General features: G+C 34.0%; 1 protein-coding gene across 1 annotated transcript in view; it reads right to left on the bottom strand.

Moving 5' to 3' along the window:
• LOC106107588 (RNA-binding protein Musashi homolog 1) overlaps nucleotides 1–12998 on the bottom strand; it is an 80123-nt gene that overhangs the window by 8054 nt on the left and 59071 nt on the right. Inside the window, exons 2-3 of the mRNA XM_013288472.1 lie at nucleotides 2435–2586; nucleotides 1058–1263 (exon numbers count right to left, since the gene is read on the bottom strand). Of these exons, the coding sequence (XP_013143926.1) occupies nucleotides 1058–1263; nucleotides 2435–2586 (358 nt within the window). The remainder of the gene's footprint in view (nucleotides 1–1057; nucleotides 1264–2434; nucleotides 2587–12998) is intronic.

Below are 12998 nucleotides of genomic sequence, written 5' to 3'. Positions count from 1 at the left end.
ATTACATTACCCTACGCACTACCTATTCCAGACAACCTATTGCCGCAAGGCACAAGCTCACACTGACCGCTTTCAGCGCACGGCGGCATATCTTCAACTACCCCCCCTACTCCGCCTTCTTTGGACGAACAAAACATTTCTCATACACTGCAATCTTCACAACTACAAATAGAACACCTAACTGGAATTTGTTGTTTTAAATATTAATATACGCCGATATAAAAACTTGTAAAGAATCCCATTTTTTAAACAGGGATAATAGTAGATACCTAGTTACTTAAATTTGAAAATAAAAATGGTCAAATAAATCCGAACGAATTTTCTATACAATATAAGCAACATTGACGAGACAATCAGGAATAAGTTATCACTTATTCGTACTTAACAACACATTTGCGCAAGTTTGTAAGGATTCAAAGCGACGTCATTTAATCATATTCAATTCATTTCATCGTATATCTATACTAATATAATAAAGCGTAACACACTACTGTGTTGCAAGATGTCAGAAGTTACAGCATATTATTGAATAATCCTTTTTTAATAAAAAGCCCTACAATTACGTCACGCTTTAGGCTATATATTTTCACGTCATTAAACTTAGAGGGTAATTATTTTGTATATAACAAATGTCGCACGGGAATAGCTAGTTTAAAAATAAAGTCGCAACTTAGTTACATTTACGCCCAATTTTATTTGAAATAATGGATTGCCTTACAAAAATTATTTGACGAATAAAGAAGCATGTGATATATCTGAAATTAATGCCACTATCAAATTCTAGATTTTACAATTAATCAAATTGATTGTTACTATCATAAAACCATAGATCAAAATATTTTAAACTACTATATCTAGGGTCAATTTTCTGTCACCAGTTTATTGTTAAATAAATTACATTATTATTATTATCTTTAACAAGACAGTGGCAGGACCTTGACCTTGTCTATTAAGAGGTATAAATCATTTTTTTTTAAATGTATCACCGCAAATTAACGCGACTGTACTTTTCCTGACTGTCTCGTCACTCTACACTTGTGCACATAGAACTCCTTACCTGTGTAACAGGGTCCTTCATGATGAGCACATCGGACACAGGTCCAAACATAGCAAAGTACTCCCGCAGCTTCTCCGAGCTGGTCTGCCAGCTGAGACCACCTACAAACAGCTTGCTGGGAGAGGGTGAGGTGGTGCCTGTTGAAGCAGCCCCGCTGTTGCCTGCCGTGTTCACTGGAGTCGACCGACCAGAGGATGGTGATGTTTCTGTTGAGAGGGAAGTATGCTGGAGTTCTGTTGAGAGGGAAGTATGGAATACTGCTGGTCAATTTCTTTTGGGTTTATTTGAACAATAGTCAACTTTGTTGTGAACAGACCAGATACAAACTGATAGATATATTGAGGACTGTATTATTCTATACTACTATTATAAAGAGGAAAATTTTGTATTTTTGTATGTATAAATAACTCAAGAACTATAGGCAGATTGTAAAATTCTTTCATCATTTGAAATGTAATTTATCTGTGAGTAACATATGCTATATTTTTTAATTTTACACAGAAGTCGGGAGCAACAGCTAGTTAATGATGAATGGGAGTTGCCAGGAGGGGGTAAATAGCCTTGCATTAGAAGACATAAAAGTACAGTAGAACCTCAATAATTAAAACCTCTATAACTTCAAAAAATAATATGTCTCCTTCCCATCAGAGGCCAAAACCTCTAAAACATAGACCCTTGATAACTCAAAACCTCTATAACTTAAAATACTTTGTGTTTTCCTTGCACTTTAACTTATTGAGGTTCTAATGTACTTTAAATACAACTATGCATATTAATTAAAGCTCTGGTGGACTATCGGGTGGTTATGTCTATGAATGAAAAAGTTTTCTTTTTTCTTGTAATTGTATAAGTTAAATTGTGAAGTGATATTCTATGTATAACAATTTATTTATTTAATTAATTTCAAGGAAGACCAATAGCTGTTTTACAACAATTTATTCACAAATTATTATATGATTCATAGATAAATAATTAAAATGCAGACAAAACTGTTCAAACAGGCTAATTTTTATCTTTTATATTAATATCAATGGTATTCTAAATGCTTGTGTTGTCACAATTAAAATTTTTTAAATATTTGTTTTTTGTAAGTAATTGATAGCAACACACCAGAGTACCAAACAACACAGATATTTTGTAAAGAAAATAATGAAACAAGTTTCTAGATCCAGAAAAGCCTTTCATAATACAAAGGTCAGGTTCAGAAAACAAAGGCAACAATTGGGTGTTGATTTGTATTTGGCAAATAGGAACTTTTATATGGTAATCATTCAAATTGTGGGCGTCATCAGGCGATGGTCTAGGAGGACAATCAAGGAGGCTAGTAGTATATAATACAAGATAAGAGAATGCTTATGTATTTTGTTGTTTACTTACTGATTTGTTGTACAGCAATTTGTTGTTGTTGATGTGCGGCCGCGGCCGCAGTCGCCGCGGCGTGTGCGGCGGCCTGCGCGCTCAGCACATGCGCAGTTAGCTCGCCTCCCACCAGCCCGCCTTCCAGCACCTCCACGCCGCCCAGCGCGCCGCTGGAATACAGGCCCATCATCTTACACCGGTCACAAATAACTACGCGCCTAAATCAACAACCGCGCGACTATCGCTAGCGACCGTAACCGAAATCGATCTACAATTTCGGCTAGAGAATCGTAAATTAGATACACTTTCACGAAGTGACGCTTTGATTGTGATTGAGAGGGAAAAAACAACGAAGGAAAAACAAGTGACGATCGCACTTCGGCCAGTAACATTTTGTTGCACAAATATTGTTGATTTTTTTTTTAATTATCAAAGAAAAGAATAAACATGATAAACTCCTTAATTACGTAGTCACATGCGTATTCATTTGCACGGAATAAACTTCACAGTATCCCATTTCTCCATTGTAATACGACCTGCTATTATAAATTGAAATATTTTTTGTAGTCATCATTATTTTTCCAATTAACAATACTGTCAAACAATAACATCAACACGTACGCCATAGTTTATCTGTGTTTGCGATCTAGTCTTGACCGTAGTGAAGTTTGCTTCTTTATTTTAAAGTAAATAAATAAAAACTATAACTCTATAGTTATAGTTTAGATTGTGGCTAAATAATTTAGATTAGTTTGACAATTCACTTCAAATTTAGTAGGGATGGGTTGTGTAATCAGCCATGAATCTTATCGATTTTCGATTTTAATTCTCATAGAAGTTGGAATCGATAGATTTATAGTTATAACTTATGAAATAAAAGAAAAACACTGTTTTCTTAAATTAATAATGACCATAACAATTTTTTTAACAAATTTTTTTAAGAAAATCATGTGAAATGTATTATATATAAAAATAAGAGAATAAAGATATGAAGAACCATAACAAATAATGAGAGTAAATAAATGTTTGTTACTACTACAGTCGTACGTAATCGAATTGGATTTCGCTATTATTTCTGTCATCGCTCATCGCTAAATTCTCTACACTTTAATTAATACTCTAGAATTGTCCTCTAAATAAATGAATAAGAAAATAATAATTTTAGTTGAGTTCGATAATTATTTAAACCAAATATCGATAGTTCATAATTGTTCGCTGCGTGTTTGTTCGTCACTACGGTTCCTGTCTATTAAGCATAGCATTTGCCTTCATAGAAATTGAATTCGATACTTCATATACGTCATTTATCAAACTAATCTATCTTATTTAGACAAACTATACGTTCAAAACTTGTAGTTTACAAAAACTTTAACAAAAAATAAACTGTCATGTGCCTATTTTACGATGATTTTGGTCTACATTGCTTACATATTTAATTTCAATGATAAAATAAAAATTATTCCCAATTCCAATTGACAGACGAGAGTGCCTAACTTCACACCGGTCGAAGAATTTTATTTTATAAGCCGTCTTTTCAATATATTGCATTTTTCTCTGATTTTTATATTTAAAAACTGAATGAATAAAACAAACTAACATTATGCAATTTTAGAGATAATGCCGTTATGGTTGAACGGCGTCAAAGTTGCTGCATTGCAATTTTCAAATTAGATTGTGTAATGTTTACGTCGATCTCTAATATTTCATTATAAATATTGTATGAAACGAAAAGACCAATACCTAAAATATTTAGTAAGTTTTAAATTGTTTTAAAAACCTAATCTTTTTTTTTTCGAAAAGTAATTACGGTTTTATTTATAATTTTTAAGTAGCAACACCTGCGTCTTAAACTTTGCGAAAAGGATTTGCATACCAAATGTTTGCAAAGAATCAGTATTTGTACTAATCTCCTTTCACAAACTTACGTTACAGACGTAATATATTTTTTCCACACAAATTTTCTTTTCAGCAATAAATCAGTGTGGTGGGCAATTTATCTTTTCGCGGAACATAATGTCTGAGAGCTTAGAGACCGGGTCCGTTCCTTTATCACTATTCTTTTCATAGTGGTTTTCGTTTCATATTAAACTGAATAATACCATTCAAATATCTCAGGTCTTTTGAAATCATTGTAAGTATTAAAATTACATTTCTACTACAAGTTCTACAATAACCATTCTACGGCAAATTCCGTTTTCGTATTCAAATCTTGGAATAAAAAGAAGTAAAAAATTGACACATGTAAATGTTAAATAATGTCAGCATTTTGGTGTAGTGTTTTACGAATACCGGTTTATTAAATCGTAACTTTTATCTTTAAAATATGTGCAGTTTTTGTATAATCTCCCGAAAAATGGTATTGAAAAAGCATTAGTCACTTTGAATAAAAATAGACTGTTCAAGGAGTTTTTACATGTTTTTAGGTCTCAAGCCATTAGAAACAAGGAAGAATTTAAAATATTTGAAATTAGAACACATTGTCAATATCATCGTATTTTCTATGTCTTTATCTGTACATATTTTACCAATCTCATGTCTCTATTAAAAATAATTTTATTTTTTAAATCTTTTACGATATACATAGACCATAGATTGTTCTAATGCTCAGATGTCCAGTATTCCAGTATGTGTGATTACTTTTTTCCAGTTGTAATCTTGCATTAAATTTACCCCTGGTCTGGAATAATGTAAATTGGGCATTACTTTATAAATGTACTAGCTATTCCCTGGTATTTTCTTGTTTACATTTGTCAAATTACAAATGTCAAAATGACTTGACATTGCTTTCTTGATGTTGGCAGCAACTTATGGTCTCTTCCCCACATTAGGGTTTTTATCCAAAATATTTTTCTACTAAGTTTAATGGCGTGCAAATAAATAGCCTAAAGCTTGACGTAAGTGTAGGGCTTTTTATTAAAAAAAGAATTATTCAAAAATATGTTGTAATTGCTGACATCTTAGGCAACAAAGAAATGTGTGTTTACGCTTTATTATAATAGTATAGATTGAATACGAAAGTTACAACTGATGGAATTGGTATCGTAATTCCATCATCCGATGTCTGTAATAATTCGAATTTTCGATACAAATATTCATCGAGTTGAATTTCTAGAATAAGTAAACGAAATTCCATTTTCATGGCATTTAAAGCAAAATAGCAAATCGTTAGTAAATTATAGCTTGTAATTGTTTCTGTGTATTTATAATAAAATATGCATTATATGAAATACGAAAAAAATTGACATATAAAGAGAAGTTGACAAAATACGTGGTAAAATCTTCCAATTAACACATTCTGTTGAGTGGGCGAACGGATCGGGCATTTTGCAGGCCACTCGGGCTCTACCCTTTCCGCGTGAAGCCGAGTGCTCAAAGACAGCAGGGTTGCCATTACAAAATGCCTACAGTTTTGGTACCTTTTCGCAAGATCAATATTTAAGCAGTACATTGCAATATTTGATATGCTAATGTTACTCTAATTCTGTTATTTTCTATTGCACTAGTTGGGCACATTTTTATTTTACTGGGTTAAATAGTTGTAATTTGTGAAAAAATGTGCAAGTTATTTTTTACGTGTCTGTATTTTTTTTTATTAAAATTTGTATTACTCCAGCCGTTAGAAAAAACTTGTTAATTAGAGGTAAAAAGACAAACAAAACTTTTCGTGTTATTGTTCTAGCAAAATGGAGCAATAATTTAAGCAAAAGATTTTATAATCATGAAAGCCCTGCCCACAGCCCACAGCCCGCGCAGCGCCGCACGCGGAGGGAAGCAGCCTCCCGGGTCGATGACCTCTAACCTAATTTCGACATAGACAATCCCGCCCAATTTTATGTTTTAATTTTTTGGATTTCAGCAAAGGTAACTGATATATTAGGCCAGTTTTAAATGCATAAAGATAATGAATTAAATGTGTTATTTTTTTGTGTAAGAAAATCGATAGTTGATTGAGGGTGGCGTTCATTGAGGGGTGTGGAGGGAGTGGCTTGGGGTGTGCGGGGGAGTAGGGCTGAGGGCGCGTGCGCGGGGCGCGGCGGGGTGCGGGCGGCGGCAGGCGGGCACGCTGCCACGCGCGCTCCTCACACGCTGCCCGACGCCCGCCGCCGCCGCTGCGCCGCTCGTCCCCGCCATATTGTCCTGTCACAGCAGTACGTCCAGGCTACTGCTGCGCCGGGACAAACCGGCGGGGATGTAGCCTTAGCTACGATCCTGATCACCAAGAGCACTCCACCTGTATTGTCATGTCCAATTTTGTCGTGTTGTTATGTTTGTCTTGTGTGTTCTGTTCTCAGATCCAGCGAGCTGCCGGTTGTTGAACTTTGTATCTGAGAGAGGCTGCAGCAGAAGTCGCAGTGTATAGTGTGTGCAAGTGACAGATGTGGTAGTGATAGTAGTATTGAAGTTGTATTTTGTATGTTGTAGTTTGACGTGGGATTAATGTTTAACCGCCGGAGGGTGCACGTATCGAGCGAGGCTCGGCGCATGCGCCCGCCATCTTTCACTGCATCCAGCGGTGGCCATTTTCTTATAGGGGTGGATAATATGAATAAAATCGTCCGCATCTCTCACCCTCTTTATGGTTAAGAACAATGGCACCGCCTTAACGATGTACTAACATTATTACTTTAATTTCAGCTTCATTATTTTTAATCTACAGGAAACCATAGAGATGTAAAATATTTCTCGTATCAAGTAGATTCAGTTGATTTTCATTCATATTACAGTTTACATTTCAGGTCGAAGTGGCGCGAATATAAAATTCAAAACTTTTTAACACTTTAATTTCATAATGTATACCGATTTTTGGCTCAAAACATAAAAAACCGATAACTACATTAAAACAATTTACCGGTTTTTCGTAGAATTTTAACATCATTATTATTTTAGTTCGTCATTTGTTATTTTAATTAAATGTAATTGAAAATTTGTAATAATTGTAACTGTCCTGTTAAGTTAATATAAACTTTTAATAAATAGCAAACACGTTTCATAGATTTAACTGTTATTTTATACACCGTTGCCTTAATTCCCAACTCAATTCCCATTCAAAATCCATCTGAAAACACTTTTTACAAACAAGCTATAGAGAAAAACACTCAGAAAATTATATTCATTACATTTCTTAAATTGAAAACAACGGCTTTCACTAACCTACAAGTTACTCACTTATTGTATCATTGAATTATTTTACAACTAGCTTTTGCCCGCGACTCCGTCCGCGTGTAATTAAAAAACACCAAAGTGAGTAGCCTATCTGTTCTTCCTATCTATCCTCTGCAACTATACCGAATTTCATCGAAATCCGTTTAGCCGTTTAGGCTACAAACTCTAACAAACATCCATCTAAACTTTCGCATTTAAAATATTAGTATGATATGATAAGTATTATGGTGAACTAACCGGAACCTTAAACTGTGTAGACTAACCCAGAACTTAACTATCAAAACACCTTAATAAGCTGTTCAAAGGACTTAAACGCAGTTTTGTAACACTTCAGGGCGCCTCTAGGGCGGGGCGCGATGACTCATACAGTTTGTCACTTTTGTACGTATACTATAACATAAATTGTGCAACTTATGGGTTACTAGACAGTTCGCGACTTCATCCGCGTGGAATTACAAGAAATAAAAAGATAGCCTATGTTACTGACTGATAACGTAGCTTCTTAATGGTGAAAGAATTTTTAAAATCGGCCCAGTTTTTGAGTTATTACAATATATACAAATATTCAAAAATATAAATCTTTCCCCCTTTATAATATTAGTATATATAGAAACGTACAAATATATTAAGAAATGTTTAATTATTTTTTTTTCCAATGAACCAACTTTGAATTTATTCGTCACTCCCTTTCGCCCGTGACTTCATCTAAATGGAATAAGAAACAAAAGTATAGCCTATATGTTCTTCCAGATTATTCCCTGCATATTTACCTAATTTCATACAAATCCGTTCAGCCGTTAGGCTACAAACTCTAACAAACATTCATCCATCTAAACTTTTGCATTTATATTAGTACAAGTTTCTCTCGCGACTTCGTCCGCGTGGAATTAAAAAAAACAAAACTGAGTAGCCTATGTATTCTTCTAGAATATCCTCTAGGTCTATGACAAATTTCATCGAAATCCGTTCAGCCGTTTAGGCTACAAACTCTAACAAACATCGATCCCACCACTTCCACATACATCCACCATTAGTATGATATAATATTAGTAATAAGATATACAAATTACAAGGCACATATTCCAAACTTGAAATCTCTGAAACAATGAAAATATCTAAAATACAACATCAGATAAATCTTAGAACTTTAAATTCATATCTGTTTCTTGGGGTGTTTATATTACGTGTTATTTATATTTACAATAAATTATTTTTTAATCTATGCCATTAATTGATGAATCTGGCAACATTATGCATAACGCTAATGACGTTCTTACTTTACGGAATGACGTCGTAAAATATTATTTATGGTCGGGAAGGTCGTTAAAATTATAATTATGTCACCGTCGAGTGAATTGTGTTCCTCATTATGTATCGATACGTGAATTCTTTAGGTTAGGAATGATAAATTTATTAATGTTATTAGAGAAATTCAAGGAAATCGGTTAAAAATGTTTGCTATTTTAGTGTGAATATTTGGCGACCAAATAAGTACATAAGTTTAAGAAGTAACAAAATACAAAATGTTTCCTCTCAGATTCAGAAACTTCAGTAAAATGCCAAAAATTACGAAATATAGAAATGGTTTAAAAATGCCAAACCCTTTTCGGAACAAATTCTTATTTTACAAGTCGAAAATCTTTGCTTAAATACTTTTTGCTCTTGGATTCATAAAAGAAAAAACTCGTGACATAATTCTGGGCGGAAACCGTTTGCAAAAAAAAAAAAAGAAAAGAGTCATCTCTGGTTTGCAAAACGCGGTAAAGTCGTTTACGAACTATTCATTCCTAACTATTTATAGTTAGGTATAATTTAGGCTTCGGTGAAAATAGAAGGTAGGCGTGGCGGCTAATGAAGCCTCTTAGACAAGGAGTAGATTAACGGGCGGTAGCGACCGCTTAAGCGGGTATACTTTTAATAAAAAAAAAATCTTTTTGTTAAATTAAAACTGTATTAAACCGTGAACTAAAGGCAGACGCAATAACGCAGCATTTTAAGCACTTTACATTTTAAATATATTTCGCGTAACAGTTTCAATAAATTAATATAACAAGTTTTTTTGGACGTTTTATTCTAGTTATTTCATCTACTGTCGCCGCACCTTTACAATAGTGTCATTGTCACTCACCCCCGCCTCCGCTCCCGCTGCCGCCCTAATTTTCCCTCCAACAAAAAGTGTACATCTCCGCCGAGTGGCGACACAAAAACAATCGTAGTGACGTAATGGAGCGCGAGGGAAGCGCCGCGTCATCTCAATCGGTAACTATTACCGGTTTTTGCAGTCGATAAATCACCGATGTCCTCGTGAAAAATACGATTTATCTTTTTACCTTTACTATCAACGGGATTGATTCGTCAGAGACATTAATTGAATGTGACTCGGCCGATTTTACCGGTACTTGGTTTTTCTTTTTTTATATCGGTAACGACTGAAATGGACACCATGACCATTACCGGACGCTGTAGTATAGAAAATGTAATGTCATTCTAGAGCGTTTAAAATTAATAAACGTTATATTTTAATATTATTATTAATTAAATTAGTCGGGGAAGATAATAATAGAAAATACATAGCAAATAAAACCTTTAAAATTACTTAATAAAGCTATGTCGAGAGAATCTATACTAATATTATAAAGGAGAAAGAATTTTATTTTTGGATTTTAGTATGTATTTGAAATTTGATTGACGTAAAAACTACTGGTCTGATTTTAAAAATTCTTTCATCGTTAGAAAGGTTATTTATTTGCGAGTAACATAGGCTATATTTTATTACTACTAATGTTTAGGAACCATTAATAAACAGCGTTTTCCTGTCGGCGTTAGAAACTCACTAATGTTTAATTTTCTATAAGGTTTTATATACGTTCTGGCTGTTTATCTTAATGTTATCTCCCTCTAATTTTACTTTGTCTCTGTCTAACATTAATCTTGTAGTTTATAGAAGTTACCAAAAATTACTATAAAACACGAACTCCCAAGATTATTCAAAAAAAAGGAAAGTGATAGGATCTTTTGTTAAAGTTTCCTCTTTCATGCAAATAAATCAACACGACTGCCCAAAAACTAAGATAAAGGGTGTTCATTTGACTTTTTAATATCAGTGCTGCGTTTCATGGCTGAATAATTTTATAATCTGCGGATAAACACGGCGCGAGATGGCGCGCGACTCGCTTCCGCGCCATTACTCCTGTCATCAAATGCAGACCGGATAGTGAATAGGTGCACCATAATGTGTTAAATAAAAAAAAAACATTAAAACAACATCTCCTAAAAATAATTAGAGAAAGATCTCTCTTATTATTTTTGAACAATAGCAATATTATAAAGAAGAATGATTTGTATTTTTGGACTTTTGTATGTATTGGAATAGCTCAAAAATTACTAAGCGAATTTTAAAAATTTTTGCACCACTAAAAAGCTATTTTATCAGCGAGTAACATAGGCTATGTTTTAAATTTCACGCGGACGGTTTGCAAGCAACACCAAGTATAAAAGAAGGAAGTAAGTTCGATCGGCGAGACCTTGCATGTGCTTCTAAAAGCTGATGTTATTTCGGACTGTCCTGAATTGACATGATAGTCACCATATTGTATATGATTTATGGCAGTATAAGCTGACACCGGCAGGCGCTGGGCGTCGTAAAACGCACTCCGTGTGAATGGGGCTCCAGAGAAGAGCGCTTTGTTCCCAAGGACATTAGTTAAGTCAAGAGGACACGCCTACGCCACGGTTTTTGTTAACTCGACAGAATTTATACACTGCCGATTTAATTACCAGCTTTTATATTGCAAACGTGTCTATAATAATATTCTACATTATACGAAATTGATTTCTAACATAATCTATATCCAAGTTAAAAATGTCTTTTTTCTGAACTTTTTTAAAAAGTATATCATTTGTTGCTGCTGTTACTGATTTATTTTTTAAAAAATAAATCAGTAACAGCGCCATCTATTATTAAATTTATGGAAACGCAAAAATAAACCACTTATTCGGTTACGAAAACCGCCGCTAGATCGCGCTTATCACAAATTTTGCGTTCGTAAATTATTGATCTGTCATGCTGGAGGATGAGAATATAACGTGGGAGTTGGGAGTCGGAAGGTCTTTGTTACGAGACGAATGCAAGAAATACACTTTTATATTTACGTTCGGAGGCTATATTTATTCTTCTGAGCTCTATCGTGTCCCAGATAACGATCGCATCTCAATATATAATTACGCGAGGCTTCGCGCGCTAACTATAAATAAAAAATCCTCAATAGCACTTGTATTAACCAGGAATCCAGTAAAACCCCAGCGAAGTTACGGGAACGTTTTAAAAATGGAGTACGTTTGAGTTTGTAGTGCAAAACCAGCATCTGTCAACATTTCGTTGAATCTAGTTCATTAATATAAAACGAAACGGTTTTATTTATGCAACCACATAAATAAACGAAATAAAATAAAAACGCACATGTGTAAATTAAATATCAAACAAAAACAACCAGATAAGTAATAGCTATTAATTTAACATTTCAACAAACACAACTAATAACCTAGAAATATAAACAGAGACGAAATTCTTGGTGCGCTTGTAGTAAAAATTTTAGCGTTACTTGAGCTCTGGGCGAGATTTTAGCATATACTAGACTGTGTTTAGCAGATCTGTAACGCCCTGTTTCTATCCAGCGCCCTGGGCGGTCACCCCCACCCTATTCTGACGCCCTGACACATTAATACGTACATATTTAGGTTTAGGGTTCTTTTAGTACTAATAAACGATCTGTTTAATTTTAATATTTCACTTATCTGTTATTTTGTGTTCCCTAATAGCAATATAATATTTAAAATACAGATTTGGGACGTAAAGTAACCCGTTTTTATGTCAAAAACCTTTAAAAACGATAAGCCAACTGCCGTCCGGTTTTAAATAGGGGTTTTCCGCAGCTTTATTGAGTTCCGCAGAGTTTATTGTCGTATAAAGTGTTTTGGCACAATTATTTTCAACATGTATGACTTTAGCGCGCACACCTTTAATTAAACTCTCTTAATGAGTACTTATCTCAGGAATTCTACCGTTAAAATCGCTAATCCCTGAGTAACAAACTATTACATTGTTTTTTTTTTAATATTGTCACAAAACTACAAAGTTTGTCTTTGTATTGAAAGGAAATTTGCTTGTATATTGTAATTATGAACTAAAATATTTGACCGTAACACAAATATTTAATAAATCGTTTGAATTTTGATCGGAGCAAAGCTAATATAAGCAAATTCCAGAAATAGATACCTTATTTCTAACATGGTAAGGTCTATAATTGCTTAACCTAAAATAAATTCAGTAAGGTCGATGAGAAGTGTCAGCATTTGAAAATAGAACCTAATTGCGTTAGACTTAAGGGTGTAAATCGCTTGCTTTTTCTTAAATTTCTAC

This window comes from Papilio polytes, unplaced genomic scaffold (assembly GCF_000836215.1).
Source record: "Papilio polytes unplaced genomic scaffold, Ppol_1.0 DF821956.1, whole genome shotgun sequence".
NCBI lineage: Eukaryota > Metazoa > Arthropoda > Insecta > Lepidoptera > Papilionidae > Papilio > Papilio polytes.
This window is presented reverse-complemented; position numbering and strand designations above follow the sequence as displayed.